The sequence below is a fragment of the Oncorhynchus clarkii genome, chromosome 14, assembly GCF_045791955.1.
Source record: "Oncorhynchus clarkii lewisi isolate Uvic-CL-2024 chromosome 14, UVic_Ocla_1.0, whole genome shotgun sequence".
NCBI classification, from domain to species: Eukaryota; Metazoa; Chordata; class Actinopteri; order Salmoniformes; family Salmonidae; genus Oncorhynchus; species Oncorhynchus clarkii.
In genome coordinates this window covers 2744350-2771396 of record NC_092160.1, presented here as the reverse complement: position 1 = coordinate 2771396, position 27047 = coordinate 2744350, and the positions used below count along the sequence as shown (strand labels likewise).

General features: G+C 42.0%; 2 protein-coding genes across 10 annotated transcripts in view; both read right to left on the bottom strand.

Annotated features, from left to right (window-relative positions):
- The window catches only part of LOC139366124 (myotilin), a 28313-nt gene extending 24975 nt beyond the window's left edge, over nt 1-3338 (bottom strand). Inside the window, exon 1 of one of the 2 annotated variants that reach the window (XM_071103249.1) lies at nt 2954-3338. The gene's annotated coding sequence lies outside the window, so the exon portion shown is untranslated. The remainder of the gene's footprint in view (nt 1-2953) is intronic. The other variant, XM_071103250.1, reaches the window with a different exon arrangement.
- A 475-nt stretch (nt 3339-3813) lies between these two features.
- The window catches only part of LOC139366123 (mitogen-activated protein kinase kinase kinase kinase 4-like), a 56579-nt gene continuing 33345 nt past the window's right edge, over nt 3814-27047 (bottom strand). For 2 of the 8 annotated variants that reach the window (XM_071103241.1, XM_071103244.1), the window contains 15 exons: nt 26223-26290; nt 24881-24960; nt 23660-23754; nt 21308-21420; nt 19455-19545; nt 18304-18495; nt 17476-17599; nt 16934-17101; nt 15817-15960; nt 15305-15439; nt 13475-13575; nt 11965-12114; nt 7866-8025; nt 6897-7036; nt 3814-6682 (listed from right to left, as the gene is read on the bottom strand). In XM_071103241.1, coding sequence (XP_070959342.1) covers nt 6599-6682; nt 6897-7036; nt 7866-8025; nt 11965-12114; nt 13475-13575; nt 15305-15439; nt 15817-15960; nt 16934-17101; nt 17476-17599; nt 18304-18495; nt 19455-19545; nt 21308-21420; nt 23660-23754; nt 24881-24960; nt 26223-26290 — 1845 coding nt within the window. In that variant the 3' untranslated portion in view covers nt 3814-6598. Of the gene's footprint in view, nt 6683-6896; nt 7037-7865; nt 8026-11964; nt 12115-13474; nt 13576-15304; nt 15440-15816; nt 15961-16933; nt 17102-17475; nt 17600-18303; nt 18499-19454; nt 19546-21307; nt 21421-23659; nt 23755-24880; nt 24961-26222; nt 26291-27047 lie in introns of all 8 variants that reach the window. The other 6 variants (XM_071103239.1, XM_071103243.1, XM_071103242.1 and 3 more) reach the window with 3 other exon arrangements.

The window sequence follows — 27047 nt, the reverse complement described above, 5'->3', positions numbered from 1 at the left end:
TCCTTTTAAAGTTTGTTTCTTAAATAATTTGTTGTTGTTGTAATGAATTCTTTATGGTCATGTATTTAAAAAATATATATATATAACTTGTAGAAAATGCACTGTATGACACTGTCATGAAGCAATTATGACCATCAATACCATATAAGCCAGATAGGCCTCTCTCGTCCATGCCCTCATCAGTCAATAATAGGGTGTCTTGTCCTCCTCCTATGCTCCTACATTCATTCCAGTCATCAGCAAAAGAGCATTGGGGTAGGTGCATGTCTGATATCAATGTGTGCACAATTACAATGACAAATTGAAATAGTCAATTTCAGAAAATGTTATATAACATAAACATACTGTTGACAAGTAGGCTATGGTGTAATGGAATGAATTGCCTTGTGTGGTAGGTTTTGTGGGTTATGACACTCTTACGTAGGTGTCATAACCAGCCATAAAATAACGCAATATATGTCCCAACAGTTCTAAATATATGTGTCATGACAGTGTTATGACCATATTATGACAGGTTTTGACAAGTTGTGTCAGCTGTTATGACATATTATGGCATGGTTATGACCGTGTCATAACGTGTGATGACGCTGGGTGTCAAGTAAAGTGTTACCAAAAATTGTTATTTGGCCTGCCAAACTGAACAGCTGGTTTTGGAAGGAGGAACATACTATAATCTCCCACTGTAGTCGGGTCATTTCTACAATGTGGTGCATTTTGGACCTTGTAACTTTTGGTCAAGCTCGGACACAGAAAAAAAAGTCCATGTTCATTTTCCAACCTGTTCAGAACCTGTTCAGAGTACCACCTAACAGAGTAGACATTTTGAGCCTAAATTAGCCATAGCTCTGTGAGTGAGCAAGATTGAACTAGCATAATAACACTTGAACAGGATTTCAATTAAAAAAAAAGTTCTTTATAATTTAGCCTACGAGGGTGGAAAAATAGATAAAACTGAGTGTTTATATTTATTTAGCTTTGCACCATTGTTTTCCATCCAAAGAAATTATGACACTTCCTGAATGTGGCGCCATTGTAGGAAGGGATTGTTTTCTTAAATGAAGAATAACAACAAACTAACAAGGTGGAAAGTGATATCAGGGACACAAAGACAATCTGAAATAAAATAATAATAAATACAACAATCATGAAAAAAAAAGTTATTGATGAGAGAGTATTTAACGAGGACAAAAAAAATGAAATGTGTAATTATTTTATGGCTTATATTTATCGTGGAATTTGATGAATAACACCCAGGAACATTGCAAAAATGCCTACATCCACTGAAATAAAGTGTTTAAAATGCTTAAATTCCCTTTCAAGATCCATATTTGAATGTTTTTAAGGTAAAGGACACCTGACATTATATTTAAAGCCTTTCGGAATTTTACACTAAAGTGATATTTCCTGAGGACAGAAAAGGCACCGCATTGTAGGAATGACCCTGTAACCATCAGTCTGCCACCATAGGAGCCTTCTGTTTGTACTGCAGCTGCCTCTGTCACCGATGTGAAATGGCTAGCTAGGTAGCGGTGGTGAGCGCTAATAGCGTTTCGATCGGTGACCTTGAAGTAGTGGTTCCCCTTGCTCTGCAAGGGCCGCGGCTTTTGTGGAGCGATGGGTAACGATTCTTTGTGGGTGACTGTTGTCTATCTGTGCAGAGGGTCCCTGGTTCGAGCCCGTGTAGGGGCGAGGGGACGGACTAAAGTTAAACTGTTACACCTCTCTAATACCGACACATATCATTGTCCAGTCATGGATACATTCCCTCCCAACCATCACAACACAGCTCAGTAATGATACTGCAGCTTATGTCCAGCAGGAGCCTATGTACTTGGCAGGATGCTGGAATCTTATTAAGGGTAGTTATTTAGACGGATCATCAGACAGGATAGTGATCCAGGCTTTAATATACTGATATGGTCATGTTGAGCCCATATTCCAATTAACTAAAGTGAGGTCAAAATACCAGATGACACCTGGTGAGAATAAATATGTTCAGAATGCCAGTTATTGACCCAGGTCTACAGTAATGCAATTGTTCATCAACCAAACTGAACGACTTCAAAACCCCAAATCTCAAAGTAGAATGACTGTCTCCAATAAATAAATAAGTCAGCAAATTTTGTCATGTGACATTCTAGGTCTTCTCTTGTTGAAAAGATATCAAAAGATTTGCAAGTCATCAGACTCCTGACATGTTTAGGTTGCACAAGGCCACTGAGAATCTAGTAGAGTTTATACATACAACCAACTGCTACTACTGATATTGTGAAACACTCGTGGGCTATAATTGAATATTTGTTGACTGACTTGGTTTTATTTATCAAGCCATTGCACAAGTCAACAATTCCAACAGGTCTCGGAATTGTCTACAGGTGGACCAATTTAGAGCGAGGAGCACATGATGCCCGGCCAATCAGACCTCTCAGTTTGCAGAGTGCATTGCAGAAGCATGTTTGGCCTGGCCAAGCCCCCCCACCCTCCCTCCCCATCCTGGCCCCTTCCGTCATCCCCAACTGCACCCTGGAATGCCAAGCTGGCTCACCCCGCTGCACACTATATAATTGACACACTTTTGCAGTTCCAAAGTTAAATCCTAGCAAATGCAACACATTTTTCACTACACAACTTTTTGATTTGCCAGCTTATACGGTTTGATCACAAAAAAAACAGTTAAGTCATTCAAATTTGACATGACTACCAGGCTAAGATTTCATGTTTGATTGATACAGTAGATAAACATGCAAATGTACCTTCCATTTAAATTTGGTAAGAGATAGATTACTATTTATGTATAGTCAACAGTTGAACACAAACCAGGACATATTTTGAGTAAGGATCCGGTGACATAAGCCAGATGATCCTAAGCTGTACCAACACCTGACCCCTAGACCACCCAACTAATGGTTCCTCTGGGGAAAATAAAAAGCCCCACACCATGCAGAGACCTTACCAGTGGACCACTGTGCAGCTACTAGTCCAATGGGTGATGACTGTACTGTGTGAGACAGGCAGACAAACGGTTCTCTCTGCTCCTCTCCCTGGCACACTCTCTTCCCTGCTCACCAAGGGGGCGCAGAGGGTCCTTCTCTGAGCACCACTCAACTGTCATCTACAGGGGTGGTATCCAGACGGGAGGGAGGTGGATGGGTGGTGGTGGGGGGTGTCAGGGGGAGTGTTAGGTGGGGGAGGCAGCCATGGCAGTGGCTGGGACTGAGAGCCACCAGCTCCACTATAGCAGCGTCTGACTGAGCCTGAGGAGGGAGTTGGTTGAGGAAGTGAGCTAGGGCCCGTCTCAGGTTACCTCCCTTCCATCTGACACAGCTGACTCCACAGTTAACCAGAGAACTAAACATTCTGACCCGCAAATATAGACCAGACCCTAGCTAGCACGCTGCCCAAACACTGTTGACTGCTTCAGCAGATACAGGAATACTGTAAGCATGTGGAAATTAAATGGAAGTCTTGAATCATCATGTGCAGGTGGAATGCATCATACGTAATAAATAGCTCTTGTGTGGAAGTCCCTATTACATTGGGTGCCAGTCAGACTTGGTTCCGGGTGAAGATGGAACCCATGTTTCCTGTTTCAGCTCCCAGCTCGATCACTGATTGGCACAGGTGTTGTGTGACATTAATAACTTGGGAACGTTAAAAGGTCGGTCCACTGAAACAACCTCTTCCGTACTCTAGATGCTGTTCTTAAAGTATAACCATAAGAATGACATAGTCCTAGACTACCTCCAAATGTATCGTTTTGGTAAGTTGATATTGTTCCAATGTTATTCAATGAACCACTGAACATCACAATCATTTGTCTACATCTTTTATTGTTCAACAGTTTTTTTTTTATACAATAACACCTCAATTAGTGTTACTAATTAATTTCACGGGTTGAGTATACAGTACATGCTGTAAAATGATAAGAAACTTCCAGTGCAAAAATAAAGCAAAAGTAAGACAAAAGAAAGGACTAAATAAAATACAAATGATATTGCAACACAATTTCAAAAACTAAATGGAAAAATAACAGGTAAGGAAACAATATATTTTGTGGATACTTATCAATATAAAGTGGTCAACTTTATTCTAATTGTTTGTATACACTATATATATAGATATTTTGTAGGGGAAAAATGGATCAAGACTGATTGGTCTACCAGTCTATTCAATAAAATCTCATATAACCGTCAACTACACTCAACATCAAAAACCTTTCGGAATTCTTTCTCCATCTTACTCAAATTCCCGAGAACAAAAACTTAATTTGCTCTGCATCATATAAAGCAGAGAGGAATCTTCACAGCTACACGACACACACCTGACACAAACCATCATCAACCTCCTCAGTCCTTCCTACAGCACACACCTCACAATAGGACAAGCAAACCCATGATTTCATACAAGAGCACTTCCTGAAATATGGGGGTGGATAGGAGGGGAAATGACACAGCGAGTGCTATGACTCACAATCCTCAACTGCAATATAACTGTCAGTTGAAAAAACGATTATTTAACTCAGTAACATGTCTGATATCACAACTTTTGCTTAAAATCCCTGTTTTTTATAGAAATAATTACCAACTGTTTACAAATGGACAATATAGTAACTCACTGTCACAAGTTCTATCGAGGCATAAAAAAACAGGAAAAGCTTGTTCAAATGTAAGTTCAGGATAAAAAGTTTAAATGGTTTAAATCTACCCATTCAATCTCTTATTTGAAATTGACAAATTATAACATTTGCAAATGAATGAGATATCAACTGAGTGCTCTGTTACTATTTTCAAAAATACTTAATTAAAACCGATCTATTAATAAAAACATTTAGTCAAAACTCAATTTGATTGATTCCTTACCACTTTGCCTTGACTACAAATCTCAGTCAGAATGTAAGTTCTGTAAAAATCTGTGAATTAGACCAATGACAATGAAAGCATTAGTTCATGGAAACTTCATGGAAATCATTATAGGGTAAATATACGTTCAAATAATTGCTATGTGAAACTGAGTACCTAACTGGCTATTCCTTCTAATCTAAATATATTGTCAGTTGAATACACCTCATGAGTGAATGCTCACATAAAAATATGAGATGCTTTTTGGTAACAACAAAATAACAACATCATATCAAACTGTCCCTTGAAAAAGTTCCTTTTCAGTTGAAAATACAGAACCAGCTGCAGTATTTCTACCATGAGGATAAAGTAACTATAATTGTCCAAACTGGATTTGAAATTAAAATGTTGAGCTCCATTTGGTGGCAAAAAAAGCAAAACAAAATAAAACTGGAAAAAAAATACAATTGATTTGAGTTTACATTTCACATTTGTGGTACAGATCAATTATTTCAACGTCCTTTAACAAACTTACAAAAAGAGTATATATTTTATAATTTAAAGAGTTGAAAGCCTATTGCTGTTATAACATCATTTTTTAGATCATGATGTATTAAATAGAAGATTTAGCTTGATCTAAATCACATGCAATCTCCGTTTAATGTGATGCTATCACATTTTTGTAAATAAAGGACTTCAAATGTATTACACAGTGACAATAAAGCGTTTTACATTGAACATTTACAAAAGTGGTCATAGTGCAAAGGGCTAGATCATTTGCAAATCCATTAACCTGTACATAGAGAATGACCAGTGGATATAAAATATCTAGAAAACAGTGCAAATAATATGTACATCCACTTACGTACAAAAATACCTATATAGCACGAGGTCAACATCCTGATCCTTTTCTTCTTCCTCTTATAAAACGACTTAATGCAAAACATGATCTGTTCTATATCAAGAGATGCAACAGGGTATATAATGCCTATTTGGTCATCTAAATTACGACTAGAAAGTGGAGACCGTAAAACTAAGTATACACCATTGGAATTGCAAGGGCAGTAAATTGACTTAATAGTGAGAAATAAGGACAAGCCATTTGCAGTATCAGTGTCTACATTTAAAAACGATTACTAGCCCACTAATCTGTATTCTTTCTAATGCACTCTTCATTATTAAGGGACTTGTGTTTTGCCACTCCCTTTGGAGTAACAACATTTGATTTTCATTTCCTGACGTGCAACTTGACTGTGCAACTTTAAAAGCACATAATACTTGCAAATAATACTGGATGGTAAATAGGATTTAACACCAACAATGGCACTTGCTAATAATACAGTGATGAATATACCAACAATCACTTAATAAAAAACGTGTTGATGCATTTCGGATATAAACAAAGAAGCAATTGTGCTTTTAAGTCCATGTGATATTGAGATCAATATGAATTCAAATGTTGGTGGCCGATGTATTTCAAAACATAAAGAAGAAGCCCTGTGTATGGCTATTAAGGCGTAATATTCACGACTAGAGCTAGAGACTTGAAATAACCAGCATAAAACCAATGTGTTGGCCTTAGCCACAAAAAATAATAAATTAATGCTGATTGCTAATGGTGTATCCTCATATGCATGGGGTTTTGTAGCTGTACTACTAAAGTGTAACTTCAGTTTTTAAGAGGACTGTATCTGAGCATAATTCATGTTGTTTCTGAGATGATCCCTGTATGAATGTTTGTTGTTTTCAAGCCCCAGAGCTCACCAGTTGAACAGAGAGTTTTGGCCCAGTGTCATGAAGTAGATCTGGCTGCTGCCACCTGACTGCACTGAGGCAAAGAACACCTTCACACAGAAAATAGATGAAGCAGTTAAACATTTACAACTTCCGGTATAATATTCAACACCTACAATATTAAGAACAACATAGGGTATGCTAGGACATATTTGCTGTATCTAGCCAAGCCCTATGTAAGCCCTACAAGTAATATGGGGGGAATAGGGTGTCATGTGAGCTTTGCCCAAGGTATGTTTTGGTGACATTGGGATGTTATCTTACCTTGTCATTCCTCTCACACAGGAATTTGAGTTTCTGGGCCTTCTTGTGCATGAAGACTCCCTCAAGGTTGCCTGTGTTAGCTGACCTCAGCTCGATGGCTTTGTCTCCCCAGCCCATCACCTGGTTGGACTGCAGGTAGGCTGTGGAGACACACACACCATCACAGACTCAGATTTTGGCACAAATGGCACCTTATTCCCTTTACTACTTTTGACCAGGGCCCGTATGGCTCTTGTCAAAAGTAGTACACTATATAGGGAATAATGTGCCACTTGGGATGCACCTTTAGTCACTAGACTACACACTCAGGGTTTTAGACCCTCCAAGGGTTTCTGCCTCTCAGTGAGTGCCATGTTGTAAACCAATCTCGAGACGCATCTAGAGATGAAAATCAATAGGTTCCCCTTTACCACACTCTCCTCTTTAGAGCCTACACCCAGAGTTTATTTACACTCTATATACTCTGGTCCAGACTCGGCTGAGCGCTGTCCTGTCTGTGAGTCTATTCCCCACAGACACCCTTTCCCCTTGAATAATGACCTGGCCAATGGACCCAACTAAATGAGTCTAACAGAACATCTTATTTTTAGAGCCACTGTCCCAAATCTGTCTAGAGGAGTTGGATCCAGCTTGACTCCTCTTTGCACCCAGTGATCCAAGTACAATAAATAAGGTTAACTTCTTGCTTGCGGCATAACAAAAAGGGTCAATACAAGAGACATGCTCTATTTTTAAAATGGTCTGGGTCTGCAGGTCTATCAAATCTATCCATTTTAATATAAAATTAGACTTATAAGCGCTAGTTTTTCAATCCGAGTGGAGGTGGAATCTCTCTCTCTCTCTCTCTCTCTCTCTCTCTCTCTCTCTCTCGTCTTCCAAGAGATATGCAAACAAGCACGCGCACACACGTACACACGCACAGCCTGCAGGTTTTGATTTGGTGGGTGGCTACGATGTACAGAAACTCACCGACAGATGCAGGCATCTCTCCCCACTGCAGCACTGTTTCCTTGGTGATGCGTCCATAGGTGTCTATGTAGACCCCCTCGTCTTCATAACACACCAGAACCTCCATGCCACTGCTGTTGGGTAGGATGATGATGGCATGGGGCCGGATCACACCCTGGATCTAAGACAGACAAACACACACAGTCAGATGAGATGAGGATAAGATGGGTTACGTCTCAAATGGCATGGTATCCCCTATATAGTGCACTACTTTTGGCCAGAGCCCTATGGGCCTGACAGGTGCAATTTAAGACACATCCATAATGTTTTCTATAGTGTAGCTCTCTAGTGCAGTGTTATATGGTATTATTCTGTCTGCAAACTCAATTTCCCTGTTGGAAAATAACAATTGACTTGACTTTATTTGACGACAATGGGAAGTGCAGCACAACACAGCACTCTCACTCCAAACCTCATCATCTCTACCAGCAACAGCAGTACTCACCCAGCTACATCCACATCACCAGGGGTAATCCTCCTAATACACCAACTAATAGGTTTGGACAGTATCAAGACTTTCACACTATTTCTGTACCATACCGGGTATTATCGGAAGTGCACACAAGCGGTGCTATTCCTTAAAATAAATAAAACGTTTAAAAAAAGATATGGATCTTGATCCAGAAGGGGCTGGATTGTCTCTAGTGTAACCAAGTAGCTTGATCTTGCCATCTAGCCACTGAGCTAGCAAGTTAGCAATCCAAATGCATAGCTGGAGTCCTGAGCTGGATATAATTGATTAGGCACATCTTGGATAGTTAACTTATAGTTAGTTATAAGCTGTGGCGTAGCACACACCCCTGCAGCCCCCGGTATTAAAATGAATCCGTCGGTATGTCTAAATACCCCAGTATACGGTATATACGGTATATCGCCTAAGCCTACCAGATAACATTGGCTAATAAAACAAAGTATCATTGCTCCCTCACACTCCCACTCTCCCTCCCTGGAACCATCTGGATTCATTCTGTTTGATGAGAAGCTGGTTCAGAGTCAGTGAACTGAGGCTAAACAACATGTTGAATCAGCCGAGTCACTGACTACAAGGTGGCAACAGAGAGAGGGTGACAACGCTTAATTGATTCTGTCTCAGCTAATTAATTGCCATACAATGTTTTCACTTAATTTCTTTAATTACAATCTCATTTGCCAAAGACGCTCAGTGATCAGCTCTTTCTCCCCTGACATTGGGATGCAACTCAGGTACCCAAATGAGTGTTGTTACTATGGCTGGGTGAGCTCCACTGAGATGTGATGCAGAGCTACTCATGGGTTGCATGTTTCGTCACAATACTTGTTTTGAACGTTCGTTTTGGACTGATGCCTGATACTACTCAATGCTTCGTCAATGAGCGCTGATGAAGATTTCATCAAAAGTGCATTAAAGTGGTTTGGAAATACAATGACATTCAACAGCAGGCAAATAATTGGTAGGAAAACCTTTTGTCATAATTTTGATGTCACCATGTTGACTTTAGATGCAGTATAACGTTAGCTAGCTAGCTAAGATTGAGGGGAGGCCACTGGATTTTAGCAAGCTAACGTTAGCATTGCTTTGCTATCTAATGACAATATTGCCATCTGTCTAAAGTACATTTGATGACATGGTAATGCTGGCAAAGTTGTTTCCTAATAAATATTTGACTACTTTAGCAATGTCATCGTATTGCCAGGCACTATAGTGTAATTTAGCCTCTGTCCAGAATGACTTGGGCTTATCATCACTTTAGGGCACCATTATGGCGCCGCTGATAGAGGGCGGCTTGAGAACGTTCATAACAATGGCATGATGCGACCGAGTGACGGAGGTGCAACCTATGAATATAACCACTGAACAGCATCTTGGTTGAATAAGTGGCAGCGAGGCGGAGGAGGGAGCCACTTCTGACCCCCCCCCCCCAGGTCCCTCATAAGCACTTGCATAATAGCTAACATTCAAACAATGAGACAGTCTTTTAGACTCTGTTATCTCTCTGAGGATGCAACATTCACACATTCACATACACAACGTTTCTAAGACCACAAGAGATCTACAATAATCTTCGTATAAGAAGATTATAACAAAGTCCTTCTACATAAGAGCTGCTATAAGCGAGTCCACGTACTGGCTTAGACTAGTAGCTTAAACAGCAGGTATAACCTCAAACCCCAAATCCCCAAACAAACCAACACCTCAAACAACCCCAAAAGCTTCTATGTACAGTAAGTCACAGTCACCACAGGACCAGTGTAAGTCACCACAGGACCAGGGTAAGTCACCACAGGATCAGTGTAAGTCACCACAGGACCTGTGTAAGTTACCACAGGACCAGTGTTAGTCACCACAGGATCCCCATACTTGCCCGGCCGAGAGCCTGTCCCCCCAGCTGCCACCCGCTGTCCTCATGACACTGTGGCTGTGCCACCACAATCCTCAGCATCAACACTGGCATCCACAGACGCAGCGCTATCTTAATCCGCTGCCTCGGTATCCTTATCATCTCATCATCAACCGCAGCCAGCAGGGAGAACGTACGTGGGAGAAAAGTTGTGTGTGTGTGTGTGTGTGAAGGAAAGAATGAGCGGACCAGTGAGTGTCAGTGAGAGAGAGTGAATACGAGAGTGAATGTGAGAGCGAGTGATCGGGTAAAAGAGAAGGACTCTTCTCTTCCGCTGCAGTGTAAGAGACTAAGGCACCAGTGTTATCGAGTGTGTGGTAGTGCTCTCTAAATATATCACTGTTATGAGAAAAAATGGGAGAATAACAGGTCACTTTAGCAGGCACATGGTTTGCCGGCGCTGCCAAGGTATTTTTAGAGCTATCTATCTGGTGAAAAGTAGCACACATGGCTGGAGACTGGGGCCAAAGAGAAGCAGCCAATGATAGCTATGTGGGCCAGCACAGTGGGAGAAGTGGGATAGAGCCACAGCACACCTCTGAGGGCACAGCACTGGGAGGTGGTACAGTGTGTGTGCGTGTGTGTACAAGTCTATATTTGTGTGGATGTACGCACAAAAGTGAGTGTGCAAGTGTATGTGTGTGTGAGTGTGTATTGTGAGTGTGTAATAGAGCTAATTTCCTTCTGAGAATGTATTCTTCCTCTGCTCTGGTTCTCAGCTCCCAGCAGCTCTCTGCAGAATTGTGTGGGTGTGTGGGATTCTCATCAGTAAGAGTAGAGGCTGCCTCAGCTCCCCTGTCCACAGTAACTAAGAGTGCAACAATCTGCACATCTGCATTATTCCACCCTGCTACATCTTGAGCCTCATAGAGGGGTTAGAAGTTCTAACTAAGACAATATCCATCACTTGGTTCAGCTGGCTACTCAGTCATTCTCAGCCTCATTCACTTCCTGGTAGTCAGCCAAACACAGCTACCACTGAGATGAACTGATAACTGACCAAGGCTGACCTCCCTGTATCTTCAGACAACTGTTGTGACCGCGGTAGATTACTGGAGTGAAGCTTGAGTTATTTTTCAGTAAATCTGTTTGCTCCCGAGAGGAAAAGCTCCCTAAATGCACTGTATCTCCTTTGCTCTGAGGTAAGTGATGTTTGAGCTTAAACCGTGACAGAGCAGAATTTCTACGAGGGGCTTTTCGAGAAAATCCATTTGCATTTGACTTTTTAGTCATTTAGCAGACGCTCCTATCCAGAGCGACTTTCGGTTACTGGCCCAACGCTGTTAACCGCCAGGCTGCCTGCCGCTCCAAAGACAAGTGCCACAAGGTCAGATACTGACAGTAGCAGGCCTGGCTTAAACACAAACCCATCCTGTCGATATTATACTGTATCAACCACATTAGTCAACTGGCTGTGGTGGCAAACAGCTTCTACCCACATCAACTCTGAGTCAGAACAAAAGATCACGCTGAGTGGCGTGGGTGCAGAGGAGAAGAGCTGCTTATCTGCTATAGAATAGAGACACAGAAACTGTAGGCTGGAGGTCTGGCAGAGACCCAAAGACCCAGGCTGCATGGCCCTGAGAGGGAGAAAGAAGGCTGGGGTGGGGAGAGGGTGGAGGGGGTGTGGGAGAGTTTAGAGGAGGCTGGGGTTGAGGTTGAGTTGGGGGTGGAGGACTCACGTGCGTTGGCAAGTAGAGGTCGTAGGGCGTCCCCGAGTCCACATCGATGGCGTGGAAGCCCGCCAGGGAACCGTAGATGACCTTGAGTCTTTGTCCATCCTCCACCGTCAGGTCCACAGACAGAGGCCTCTGGGGGAGTGAGCCGAACGACTGGATACACACAACAAGGACAGACATTAGGAATGACTTAGGAATAACTATATTTATAGTATACAGTATACAGTATAACTATATTTATAGTATACAGTATAACTAGAGCCAATAGTTCTTCCTGGTGAAGACATACACTGCGTGTACAAAACATTAGGAACTTTTGCCCTCAAAACATCCTCAATTCATTGACTCTACAAGGTGTCGAAAGCGTACCACAGGGATGTTGGCCCATGTTGACGCCAATGCTTCCCACAGTTGTGTAAAGTTGGCTGGATGTTCTTTGAGTGGTGGACCATTCTTGATTCACACAGACAACTGTTGAGCGTGAAAAACTCAGCGTTGCAATTCGTGACACAATCAAAACGGTGCGCACCGTTTTGATTGTGTCACGAATTCCAACGCTGGGTTTTTCACGCTTTCGACACCTACTACCATACCCCATTCAAAGCCATATTTCAATATTTTGTCTTGCCCATTCACCATCTGAATGGCACACATACACAATCCCTGTCTCAATTGTCTCAATCCTTCTTTAAACTCTCCTCCCCTTCATCTACAGTGATTAGAGTGGACTTAAGGGATCATAGCGTTCAGATGGATTAACCTGGTCATTCTGTGTCATCGAAAGAGCAGGTGTTCCTAATGTTTTGTACACCCAGGAGCTAACACTAGGAGCTAACCCATGGTGACCACCAAGGTTAGTATATTTCATGGTTTCTGTGCAGTGAGTATAAATAATTAAAACTGTTCATTCTAGAAAGATGTGTAAGAAGTAGGGCAAGCCACTGAGGAGAGTTCAGAACTAGGACAGTGTTGTCAAGGTGACCTTAATAGCATTACATATTCTCTCTTTGTCTATCATTAGAGCATTCTAGATTCACAACGAAAGTATCCCGGTCCCAGATTAGTTTGTGCTTATGCCTACTTCAAGCCAAACATGGTCATGACAATTCCATAAGGAGTGGCACCCAGGCTACAATGAAAGGACATCGCCATAGAGAAGAAGACAAGTGGAAGTTAGTGTTGACATTTGACATTTTTACATTTTAGTAAGTGGGAAGCTGTTTCCACCATTGGCGTGCCAGGACAGAGAAGGCTGAGCGGAAGCTGCCCTCCCGTAGGTGTGGGAGTGCAAAGAGACCTGAGGTGGCAGAACGGAGTGCTTGGGTTGAGGTGTTGGGTTTGAGCAGAGCCTGAAGGAAGGGATGGGCAGTTCCTCTTGCTGTTCCATTGGTAAGCACCGTGGTAGTGGAAAGTAGTCTTGCAGTGATGCACCATTAATGATATCATATTCCGACCACTCCACTTCATGTGGATGTGATTATTTTCCTCCATACATATTTGATGTGACTCTCACCTTGAAAGCCATGAACTTGTGGTAAGGCTTGGGAGCCCATGCATACACCTCCACAGCATTCTTCAAGGCAATCACCAGGAACTTAATCTTCTCATATCGAACTGAAATGACATGTAACAAAAAAAAGCAGGGATTTCAATTAGGATTAGCGATTTCTCCCATAATGGAAACAGAACAAGATAAAGGCTTTCACTACATCAGTCTGTAATACTTACGTGTCAGTGGTCTTGAACTAATGATCACTAGACAATCTCAACAAAGAGGTTTGTGGTTGTGCCCCAAATTGCGACCTATTCCATATTTAGTGCACTACTTTTGACCAAGGCCAATGTAAGGAATATGGTGCCATTTAGGACGAAACTCTTGTGTAAACTAAGATTTGAAAGGCAGGAAGCCAATTGCCTTTCACTGAGGCAATAGCAGCATGCCTCCAACTATGATAAACAATACAGAGGGGAGTGCTGGGAAGGATTGGGAAGGACAGTGCTTCACTATGACATCACATCCTTCCTTGGTTGGAGTCCCTGAGCTGTCCTCACTCTGTCAACACTCTTACTAACCTCAGGAAGAGTCGCAGGAAAGAGAGGCTCACATCTCCTGAGCTCAGCACTACACCGTGACACACAATCACTCCCTCACACCCAGTTCACATGCACCCACAATCTCACACACTGACCTATTGTGCTCTAATGGAGTCAGATACTCAGAGAATAGATCAAATCATCTTGAAATAGTTGTTTGCTTGTATTATACACATTGCTTTCGGTGCAGTCGATCACTGCAGCTGTACATAGTCCATCGGTAAATAGCCCACCCAATTTACCTACCTCATCCTCATACTGTTTTTATTTATTTTAATTTTCTGCTCTTTTGCACACCAGTATCTCTACCTGCACATGACCATCTGATCATTTATCACTCCAGTGTTAATCTGCTAAATTGTAATTATTCGCCTACCTCCTCATGCCTTTTGCACACAATGTATATAGACTATTTTTTTTCTTTTTTTCACCTGTGTTATTGACTTGTTTATTGTTTACTCCATGTGTAACTCTGTGTTGTTGTCTGTTCACACTGCTATGCTTTATCTTGGCCAGGTCGCAGTTGTAAATGAGAACTTGTTCTCAACTAGCCTACCTGGTTAAATAAAGGTGAAATAAAAAATAAAAAATAAAATACAACAACACAAAAACCTTTGGTAAAGCAGTGATATGCCTACATTTTTTAACATCACTCATATAGGCTGGTCATGCAATACAATGAAAGATTGATCCAACACATCAGTCGTGACGCTATTGTTATGATATGGGGGGGGGGGGGTAGTGTTAGGACATAGATACTTCCACCCTCCATCCCCCAGGTGTCAGCAACCGCATCTAGTTGCTGAGCCAAGGCTTGACAAGCACATCAGGTTCAGCCAATTAATGGTATAGTCAGTCAGTGTCCCATCTTACAAGCCGTGAGCCTGTTTTTTTTTTTTTTTTTGGAAGCCATGAGGCCTTTCGTTTGTTTTTGAGTCTTTAGTTTGGACATATTTATGTTTCGTCACCATCTGAACAAATGAGAATCCGCTTGGACAGGCCGACTAAGAGGTCAAGAGAGACAGAGCTGGCCCTGGACCAAGGCAAGGTTGCTGTCTTCCTGGGCACATGTACATTCAACACCTAGGTGCATATGCTGATTTCTCATATAAATGCACACATTCATTCAGGTTACAGACCATGTAACTAGGCCTACGACGCCTAGACAAAGCGAGTGCAACAATATCCGTAAGCTAGGTATTGGTTTCGTAACACATTCATGATCTAAGGCCAGGTAATGTATACTCACCAACTTTGTAGTGCACACATCCTTCCAGGTCTCCTACTGAGGTCCAGCCCTGCCTTTTCTCCACCTCTGGGTCGTTCCGTAGGATCTTGTTCCGTAGCCACGACAGGTAGTACAACCTCAGCTTGTTCTTCTTACCTGTCAGAGAGGGGACAGTAATGGGGTTTAGAGGACTAGAGAATTGGCTGCAAAAGTAGGTGCAAAAAACATTCCAAGACTGACTATTTGTGTGTGTGTGTGTGTATGTGTGTGTGTGTGTGTGTGTGTGTGTGTGTGTGTGTGTGTGTGTGTGTGTGTGTGTGTGTATGTTTATCTGTGTGTGTGTGTGTGTGTATGTGTGTGTGTGTGTGTGTGTATGTGTGTGTGTGTGTGTATATGTTTATGTGTGTGTGTGTGTGTGTGTGTGTGTGTGTGTGTGTGTGTGTGTGTGTGTGTGTGTGTGTATGTTTATCTGTGTGTGTGACAGATGTACTGTATATACTTGTGTGTGGCACTACTGTAACTAGTGCAATTACCTGAGATGGTGATGAGCACATTGAGGCCCTCCAGAACGTCCATCTGTTGGAAGCGTCTCCTGCTGATCAGAGAGTAGACCTTCCCCTGACCGCTCCTGTCCAGCAGCCACAGACCATTCTCTGTCCCCACCAGCAGGTTCACACCTGGACCAACACACCATGCACCTGCATTATAGGCCTCAACATCACAAGCCTCAGCAACAAACTAGGGATGGACATTTTAAATGATTTCACTATTTTGAAAAACATTATGAAAATTTTTTGGATATCCGGATAGTTGAAATACACGTTTACATTTTATTTATCTAGAAACTTTAATGGAAACTTGCTTGAGTGACGAAATAGAGAGAGAGAGAGAGAGAGAGAGAGAGAGAGAGAGAGAGAGAGAGAGAGAGAGAGAGAGAGAGAGTCAGTGCTTTGCGCTCTGCTTGTTTAAGCAGAATGGTGGGGGAGGGGCAAGAGAAGAGCAGAGGCCGGTGTATGTGACAGTCTATGTGTGTGGTTTAGAGGGAGGGAGAGAGAGTGAGAGAATGTAGCCAAACCGACTCATGCTAATTAGACAAACTTGTTGCTGCCATAGGTTATCTATCATACCATCTGGTAGTTCCTATTTTGACTGCATCAAATCGTTTTTAAAGAAGCTAGCTAGTAGTTGCAAGGTTAATTGAGGCTATTTTGCTGAGTCCTCGTCTACAACGCCATTCATATGAAACAACAGGCTACCTGTTGGTTGATCATTGTAGCCTACTCTTTTTCATTTAGCCAACTTAATTCCTTAATTTCTATTCCATTTAGCATTGTTTAGAAATCTTCCACTTCACTTGCTACACATGGAAATAGATGATGGGGGTCATTACCACTAAATACATTAATAGGGACATTTTTGGTGTGGGGTGTGCCACGGTTCAAAAAAGGCTGGGAACTACTGCTCTAGACAGTATTGTAAGGTAGAGATACTACCATATCACAGTAATACATATCCAATCCTTTCAGATCAACACAGTAAGTGTCTAGGGGATGGGGGTTAGGATCAGATTGGGTGTTAATCTCAATGTTATTATAAAGGTGCCTTTCTAGGGGTTAAGGGCTAGGGGTCGAGTGTTTAACTGTTGTGTACCCCACAGTCCAGCACAGAGGATCTCGGTGTTGAACTTCTTCTTGTACTTGCGGATCTCGGGGGTGTCGCTCTGGGGTCTGATGTTGGTGGGGTTCACGTTAACCACGGAGCCCTTCCTGTGCCCCTCTCTCCTGATTGGCTCCTGATTAGCGAGCGGCTTGCCACTCGCTGGAGGGGAAAAGCACAACCAATACTCGTATTCACAACTATGGGACGTAATTTTGATGTCAGGCATCTGATCTTATGCTAATTACTGTAAACATGTACAGGATAAAAAACATATGTGAGAGAATCCCTCCCCTCTGTCCCCTCTTATTTTACAATACACTAACATATAAACATACATTGAATGAGATTTATGATAAGATAGTCCTTTTTATAGACCAAAGCAAGCTGTTTAGAGACCACCCTAGCATGCAGTGATTTACTGCAGTGCTCGAATGTCTATGGGGCATTTCCTTTGTAGCATAGTGTGTGTGTGTGTGTGTGTGTGTGTGTGTGTGTGTGTGTGTGTGTATGAGTGTGTATATGTTGGCACTCACTGGGACTGTAGCCCACTGGGCTCTGAGGGGGAGAGATCTGCAGCAGCCTGGGGTCAATGAAGGGAGTGAAGGAGGAGGAGGAGGAGGACGAGATGCTTTTCCCTGGAGGACTGTTTACAGGCTTCTGCAAAGGCATCCAAAATCATAATTCATATAAATGAAACAACATCAACAACAATAAATCAAAGACTTCCAGTAGGCTTGATATCAATCTTGAGATGGAAGGTGGAGTGCAAGTCTAAAACTGCTACTTCATCTCCCCCTAGTGGAGAAAGATAAACTCACATCAAATACAAATTCAGTGATCCAACCAATACACTATAAAGTATTACTCTTAAAGGCCCATATTCTTAAAGGCACATATATCAATATCAAATCATTTCTGGGTAACAATTATGCATATTACTGTAATAGTTTTCCATTAAAATGGGCAAAAATAGGTTTTTAGCAAGAACAAAATTCTCAACCAAGAATTATGCTAGCACTGTCTGGGTGGTCTTCAGTGGGGAGATGGAAATATAAAACTAGCTGTTATCGGCAGAGAGGTTTGGAACTCTCTTTGTTATTGGTCTATTAACCAATGTGCCGTCTGGTGATGCTACCAGGTAAACCAAAATCCCGCACATGCAAACAGGCCATGAAAATAGGCTGATTAGAACGTCCTATGTAGATTGTATTTTCAAGCAGCAACTATTAGGAAATAACACTGATACATTTTTTTCACACTTTTACAGTGTTAGTTTCTTCAGCTGTTGTACAAAACACAGGAAAAACAGAATTGTGACTGCGCTGGGCCTTTAAACATTTTATGACCTCTAGAGAACTCACATCAAAGTGCGGTCCTCGTCCGCTCGGAGACTGGGGGAAGATGACGTCATGCAGTACGTGCTGCCCCAGGGGCTCATGGGCCGGGCTCTTCTGCAGAAGATCAGGGAGAAGGTAATTCTCATTGCATTCTGATCCTACAGCCATGGGCCTGTGTAGTGGCTGGCCACTCTTAAGGCCTGATGCCACGCTGCTCTGCTTAGAGAAGAGACACACAGCAGAACAGCGGCATAATCCCTCGTTAATACTGCCCGTCTGTCACTCTGTATTCCCTGTGTCACAACAACACTGTGTGGAGGAACAGGCAGCGGCATCTACACACACGCCAATGCTAATGCTGTCTTATGGCAGGAAGGCATTGTTTAGGTTTTCATGACACTAAGTCTCCAATGACTGTTTTTTTTAAGTGGGTGAGTTAAACAAGGATATCAGGCCCTGCTTACATCATGCCAAGTGGCATTGCATTCATCACTGGAGGTGGAGGAGGCTCTGAGGGGCCTGTGGGAGAACGGCATCAATGGGCTCTCCTCTGCTACACTCCATGTTTTAGTTAGTATGCACAAAGTGCCCTCTAGTGTTTGTCATGCAAATGACTCACGCAGGACCGGGGACACGGCTGAGCTCAAGTGGCTCCCTATTCCCTATATCGTACACTAGTTTTGACCAGGGTCTATATGGCTCTGGTCAAAAATAGTGAACTTTATAAGCCAGGGAGTAGGGTACCATTTGGGTCAATGCATGCTGCTGCCTGTGTGAGTAAGTAACGAGATTTCACACTGCATCTGCACTGTTACAACAAGCCTGAACTCTGACTATGACCCAATTTCCAAATCAGCAGTTCAGGGAAGCCATGTTAAGCAACCTATTAGACCGATTTAATGAAGCTGACTGTGCTATGAACCTGAAGACAATGGACACCACCATCTGTTATCTGACTAAAATATCGATTGAAAGCATGGAACATCATCCCGTTCAATGTTAAGAGTTTGAAACTCAATGTGCTATGAGTTTTCATCAAGTGCAGAATAAATATCCGTTACAAGTGAGAGAAGTTCTCAAAGCTAATAAGTGAGTGTACTTTTACACAACATGTCCTAGAGGTAGTACTGTATGGATGTGGGGGTGTGTGTAGACAGAAGGGTGTGTATGTATACCGTGGTCTGGTTGAGATTATGATGGGGCTGCAGGACAATCCCATCGGGGGCTCCTCGGAAGAACTTGCCCTTCCCATTACTCAATGGAGACCTGGAGAAACACATACAACAGCAGTCAGAGAGAGGAGGCTCACGCAACGTTTAACAAAACATTTGACCCAACCGTAGTACATTTTATTCATTCAGCAGACAGTCTTATCCAGCGCGATTTACAGGAGCAATTAGGGTTAAGTGCCTTGCTCAAGGGCACATCGACAGATTTTTCACCTAGTCGGCTCAGGGATTTGAATAAGCGACCTTGCGCTTACCCTACCAACGCTCTTAACCGCTAGGCTGCCTGCTGCCCTAGTAGTATGTTAGTCAGTGAGCGCTGGTGAGGTTATACTGAATACTGCTTGTTTTTGGCTGTATAACTATAAATAAATAAATCGATCAATCAATCAAGGTGAACCTAGGGCTGTTGCGGTGACCGTATTACCGCCACACCGGCAGTCATGAGTCATAACCGCAGTCAAATTCCATGTGATTGTCGAGTCACGGTAACTAGGCTTCTCCAAAACTGCGCTCTGATGCCACTGATGGTCAATAGTAGCCTACCAAACTTCCTATTGCCTCTATTGTCCCTCTAATTAAACTGACATCAATGCAATCAAAATTCAAACACTTCATCAGGGCCCGGGCATTTAGAGTTTGAGCGGAATGGGACCTGTTGCGCAGCGAGAGCCAGCTCCTCATAGCTGGTTGATGCATGGAATGAAATAAGTGTTCCTATAAGCCCATGTTGTGCAACATTTCTATAGGCTTTGCATGAGAACTGAGTTTTGATGGCCTTTATTAAAAAGAGGAGGATCCCATCAGCTTTCTATAGGCTAGGCCTACTATTTTTATTTCTCAACTTTCCTAATATTAAGCACATTGCTTCGCTTTACAACCGGAGTAGCTTACCTGGCTGGCATGTACTGGGGGAAAAGCGTCCTCCATTCGCTATTTAAGTGCATACGGTGACATGTTTTTTCCCCTGCCCCTGTTCCGATAACAGCCCGTTCAGAATCCAAACTAATTTGACACATATTTTATTTAGTATAAGTGATATATTAAATCGAGAATAGTCCGATGGGGGAGAATATTATCAAGTGCTTGTCGAATTGTGAATGAGAGACAGATGAAGTGTGTGCAGCCTCCCAAAAAAACAGAGCAAAGCGCATGCCTTTCATGCAACCCTTTTCAAATCATCATTAGTCGCATCATGCAACCTTAGAATGTATTAGAAATCAAAAGTTATAGCCTAAGGTTTGTATCACAACTAAAGTTGTATAAATAACTCTAAATTAAGCATTTCAATTGATCACTTTGTTAACTGCTCAACACAGAATAGCCGCATGTCTGCGCACTCTCACGGAAATCGTTTAGGAAAATGATCCTTTCTATTTTATTCAGCTATGTTCAATTGTATTCTTCCTTCTATTAAATAACATTAAATAATGCCACTGGAAGTATAAGAAAATCTTGTCTCCAAATGAACTAGTGTATGGCACAGCCAGATCAGGGCCTAACATGAGGACAACTCAGAAGCTATTCTGTTCTTCTGAAATAGGCTACAATTTCTTCATATCATAATGTTTCTTTAGACCGGCCTAAAATAAATATTGTGATGGTGTAGGCTATATTAAATGGATTTTTTTTTACTTTTTAAAATGCAGATGTTCCAAATGTCCTCATCAGTGGCTTGTAGGCCATGCATGGAAGCCTGGAGATGTTAATTAACTGTCAATTACCGTAAAACCGGCACTTATGTGCATGACAGTTACCGGCTGACAAAATGTCATGACCGCCACAGCCCTATGTGAACCCACCTGGTTGTCTCCTCATCGTCACTACTCCCGACTTCATCACTGGAAGAAGAGTACTCTGTTGCCTTGACAAACGGACTGAGATTGGACTTGACCCCAGATAAGTGGCCAGAACCCTGAGACAGAAACACAGGGAATAACATAAGAGATAGAACACCAGACATCAGGATTCATGAGACAGACACGTTTATGATAATAATACAGGACTGCTAATGCTAATTGAATATAGGAATAATTGTCACAAGAAGATGACAAATGGCTGAATGCTATTGAATAAAACACAAGGACACTGTGTGTCCTCTGGAGGGAATCAGAGACGGGACAGAACGGGGTCCCCATCTGCTGCCTTGTCCTCTGGTCCCGTCGGAATGACCGGAATCTTAACTGGCATTACTTCTCGGAATGGCATACCTCTGACATCAAATCAATAGGCCTAGTCATAAGATGCATTATTTGGTCTAGAACGGATAAGCAGGAATGATACACTAGTTAGATGAGGCTATTTATATAGATGAGTCGACGAGGAGGAGTTCCAGCATTCTTTGTTTTGATAAGAGCAAACGCAGATGTTAGACGGTCAGATAGATTCTCCTAATTCAAATCCAGAGGTAATCGGATTCATCAGTCTCTTACCTTTGATTGTTTTTAACAGACGGTCACAAACAACAGTAACCGAACATCTGACGAATACCGAGGCGAGACCAACGCGACTGCCTTGAAACTTGGTGACCGAGTTTCCATGTGTTACAAAATGCAGATCTTTTCCACAACCACGGGGTAACTGGAGCCAATAAAGAAAAGAACAACATAATCATGGCTGAAAACGACATTATAAATCTAATGTGGGAGAACGAGTAAAGTAACGGATGTAAAATATGTGGTGTGAAACAGTGTTCTAGATGCTGGGATAGCAACAGATGCCGTCCTCTGTGGCTTAGTTGGTCTGCGAATATGTATGCACGCATGACTCTCACTTTGGAAAAAATGTGTCTACTAAATTACATTTTTATTATATATACATATGCTAGGGTTGGGCGATGTCAAGCTTTGTCCTATCTTGATGATGTACTAGTAAAACCTTGTGATGTATGAGGGTATCGGCCCCTATTGGCCAACCCCAAAAACATTTTATTGAAAAAGTTCATTAAAACAAACTTCAATGCTACAACTTCATGAAAGATAATCTTGTTGAATGAAAGCCTGGTCAGAGGCTAAGTGGAGGCAAATATATCTTTTTTCGATTTCTGATGGAGCTTCAGCATGGCCAGGTAGGTGTGTGTGGGGGTGGGTGTGTGTCTGTGTGGGGCGCACACGATGGAGTGACAGTCTATACCGTAGTGAGTTAGGTTATAAATCATGGGCTGGATAGAGGCCGTCTTCAGAACGGGTTAATAATTGCTTTATTTGCATCATCCTCCTTTCTTAAAAGGCCTATGGTTTGTTCTGTCTCTCATAAAGCTGTGATTGAGAATAGCATATGCCTAAGCCTATAGATTCAGACTTTTATTCCTGTTCTTTTTGAAAGTGGCAACTTTAGGACAACTCTTTCTTAGGCTATTCAAATATTTGGAAATAGGCTACTGTTCATAACTTTAACTTATGATAGGCCAAGTAGGAGGATAGTTTATTGACAGTTTTGTTTTCAACCTTGTATGCATAGCCATGTAGGGTGCTGCTGCACCACCTGAAAAAAAGTACAAAAAATAATAATCAAATTTTTCCGGCCCGCACAGATAATTTATTTCTTAATAAGCTTAAACTTGATTTTTCTATGGACTATTGATACAGATTGTTCTCTCTCATTATTAGTCCCCTGGCTACCTTAAGTTTTTAGGCTATTCAAATACATTTATGAAATGGAAGTCCATTAGATTCATTCATTGTTTGATCAGGAGAAAGCCATGCATGCATAAAACAATGAAAGTGTAGGCTAGTCTTGCCCAAAGTAGTTTTAATATTGTATGGCGAGAGAAGAGAGTATAGCCCAAAAATTCTACAGCTCGACATAAGATAGTGTCCGTTATAAAGAAAATATGTTTAGGCTATAAGGTCCATGCATCCGAAATGAGAGCGAGAGAGAAACAATATGGGTGGAGTTCTCTCTCCACTCTGTATAGCCTACTTTACTCTCTTGTGTTCTGTATATAATAAATGTATTGCTAGAGCAAATAGGAATAGGCAAATTACTCAGAATGTCACTTGTGTGCAGTCCTGCTGTGCGCTGTCCGACCCCGTTCTTTACTGCGCGGCGCCAGTCAAGTTCAAATAGGCTAAACCATCGATGATGGCTGTCAATCATCGTCGATAGACGATGCTATCGTAACATACCCCAACCGCAATAGATACTGTACATACCCGTTGCTGCAGCAGGGCTGCTTGAGAAGTCTCCTGAGACTTCTTGTACTGTTGAAGACGGCTCTGCAGCATAGGGCTCTCCAGCTTGAAGTAACCTGAAAGAGTCAAAGGAAAATCTCTATCTCACGTTTCATTATGTTGTCCACTCTCTATAAATATTACCAGAGCCATACAGATACTCTAGACAGCTTTGGTGGCTCATTATGTGATCTTTCCTCAAACTATGTATGCTCTGCTAGTATGATGAACAAGTCTAATTAAGGACTAAGGCATGAGGATACATTGTATGGGATTCCTTGTTTTTCTTCTGGCTTACTTCCTGAATGCTAAAATGTAAAGCCCTCGTAAAGGACTTGGAAAAGCACTATCAAAATGTATCATTATTACTACTCTATTTGAGCTATTGCTCCCTCTTCATGTACAGTATATGAAATCCTTTTACATTTAAACAAAGACATTTATTTACTATATTGTGCGGGAGGCTCCTGAACTGCTTTCTTAAAACTGACGATTACAGGTAAAAAATATTTGAACATATTACCCAGTCTTTCTTTCTTTCTTTCTTTCTTTCTTTCTTTCTTTCTTTCTTTCTTTCTTTCTTTCTTTCGCCATCCAAAAGGCATTTATTTTGAGAGTCTGTCTAACCATTAATTGTACTGGTTTTCCCCACACCCATTCTACCACAGGCCCTGTTACTCACCCACACGCCCTCATACACTCCCACACACCCCCAAACACACTGCACTACTCAACAGACAGAGCACAGGCCAATGCTACCACTACACAGAAAGTGTTAGACACCTTTTAGGTCTTTCCTAAAGACAAGAAACTAGGTAAAACGTTCAACTATTTTTCTGTTTCAAAGCCAAACAGTGAAGCGGTGGCACGGTGCATGGTTCAGAGTTTCACTTTCAAACACTTTCAACTCATGGGGGGAACAACTCTGACAGGATGTTTAGGTTCCAGTGAGAAATTTCCGGTGTATTGTGGTTATAGTCTGATTTGCAAACACCCAATGCTTTCTCACAGGCTGTAGTTCACCATGTAGTAACACTATGCAGCTGATGGATCTACTATGAATCGATGTGTTGAAAGGGACCCATCTCTGAGTGGTGAGTGGTTTAGAGAGAGAGAGAGAGAGAGAGAGAGAGAGAGAGAGAGAGAGAGAGAGAGGGAGAGGTGAAGCAAGTGAGTAATTGTGGAGGACACAAGGACACAGACCTGACTGGGAGCTGTTGCTGGAGCTTCCGTGAGATGACATGGATTTCCCACCCTTCTCCACAGGAGACTGAGGGCCCCCACTGGACAGCAGAGAGGGAGAGGGATAGGAATCAGTGCCACAGGTAACTTCTACAAAGCTGTGAACGATCTGAGAGACAAGGCAATAAGGGCCTTCTACGCCATCAAAAGGAACATAAAATTCAACATACCAATTAGGATCTGGCTAAAAATACTTGAATCATTGCCCTTTATGGTTGTGAGGTCTGGGGTCCGCTCACCAACAAATCATTCATAAAAATGGGGCAAACACCAAATTGAGACTCTGCATGCAGAATTCTGCAAAAATATCCTCAGTGTACAATGCAAAACACCAAATAATGCATGCAAAGCATAATTAGGCCGATACCCGCTAATTATCAAAATCCAGAAGAGAGACGTTAAATTCTACAACCACCTAAAAGGAAGCGATTCCCAAACATTCCATAACAAAGCCAACACCTATAGAGAGATTAATCTGGAGAAGAGTCCCCTAAACAAGCTGGTCTGGGGCTCTGTTCACAAACAGACCCCACAGAGCCCCAGGACAGCAGCACAATAAAACACAACCAACACATTGGAAAGAATAAACAAAAAAACTGAGCAAACTAGAATTCTATTTGGCCCTAAACAGAGAGTACACAGTAGCAGAATACCTGAAAGCTTTGACTATGTAGGCAGACCTGGCTTTCAAGAGAAGACAGGCTATGTGCACACAAAATTAGGTGGAAACTGAGCTGCACTTCCTAACCTCCTGCCAAATGTATGACCATATTAGAGACACATTTCCCTCAGATTACACAGACCCACAAATAATTTTAAATAATATCTATCAGGGGAAATATAACAGTGTGCCATCACAGCAGCAAGATTTGTGACCTGTTGCCACAAAAAAAGAGCAACCAGGAGAGGGGTGACAAGGATCAGTCACACACAAGTGTACTTCAAATGATGTAACAGAGATATTAAATGTCCATAGAGTGCCAGTGGAAGTGATCCCCTAAGCACATGGGGCCTGTCAAAGCTGATCTATGGATCATCCACCCTGTGGATGTAGGATAGGATCCCTCCCTGAGAATTTAATATATATATTATTTTAATCTTTATTTAACTAGGCAAGTCATTTAAGAACAAATTCTTATTTTCAATGACGGCCTAGGAACAGTGGGTTAACTGCCTGTTCAGGGGCAGAACGACAGATTTGTACCTTGTCAGCTCGGGGAGTTGAACTTGCAACCTTCCGGTTCCTAGTCCAACGCTCTAACCACTAGGTTAGAATGATGTGTGATGGTGGTGAAAAACGTACCTTGATGAAGTCCGGTGATGACTCATCAGCTCTTTACAATAGAATTTCGATGTTGTACGCTCCGGAACCTTCAAAATATAATTTTGACATGTGAGGACACAGTATATGCCTGACTGCCTTCAACAAAGCATGCTGCATATTAGGACATTACAAACCACTGCATACTATGTAAGGACTGCAGAAACAATATAGTATGTGGAACTGATCCAAATGAGGCAACCTGGACTGTATCACCTTCTATAGTAAGTTGATATTTAATTACAATATAGCTGCTACATTCTAAGAATTACAACTTCAGTCAAACTCACGAGAAGAAACATATGTCAAGCAGGCACACAGGCCTTGTGTTCATGTGACTAATGCTTAAATTTCTCAACGTGGTCCCCTGCAGCTGTCAACCTTTTCACCTTGCTCTCATGTGTCACATCATCACATAAGAGGAAAGGAAGACTGCACCCCCTGAAAGAGGAAGTCATTCTGAAAATACGCATCTGACTACTGACACTCCTTCAACAGGGTTTACTTGCAGCTCTGGGTTTCATAAGTGTTTCTTTTATTTTCCTGTGATATGAATGCAACAAGAGAACTTGTAAGCAATTAAAGCACAAATAAAGCACAACTCCATATGCTAAGGATACAAATCTATGTTGATTAGAGGACCCAGAGCAAGGATGGGCGGACCTACAGTACCTTCTGTAGGAAATTCACTTTAAAACATCAATGTGTAAAATGTCAATGTTTTCTCTCCGCTGTCAATAGGGGGGTTGCACTTTTTTTTGTTTGTTTCAACAAAATTTCGCTTGGGGCCCCCAAAATGCTAAAGCC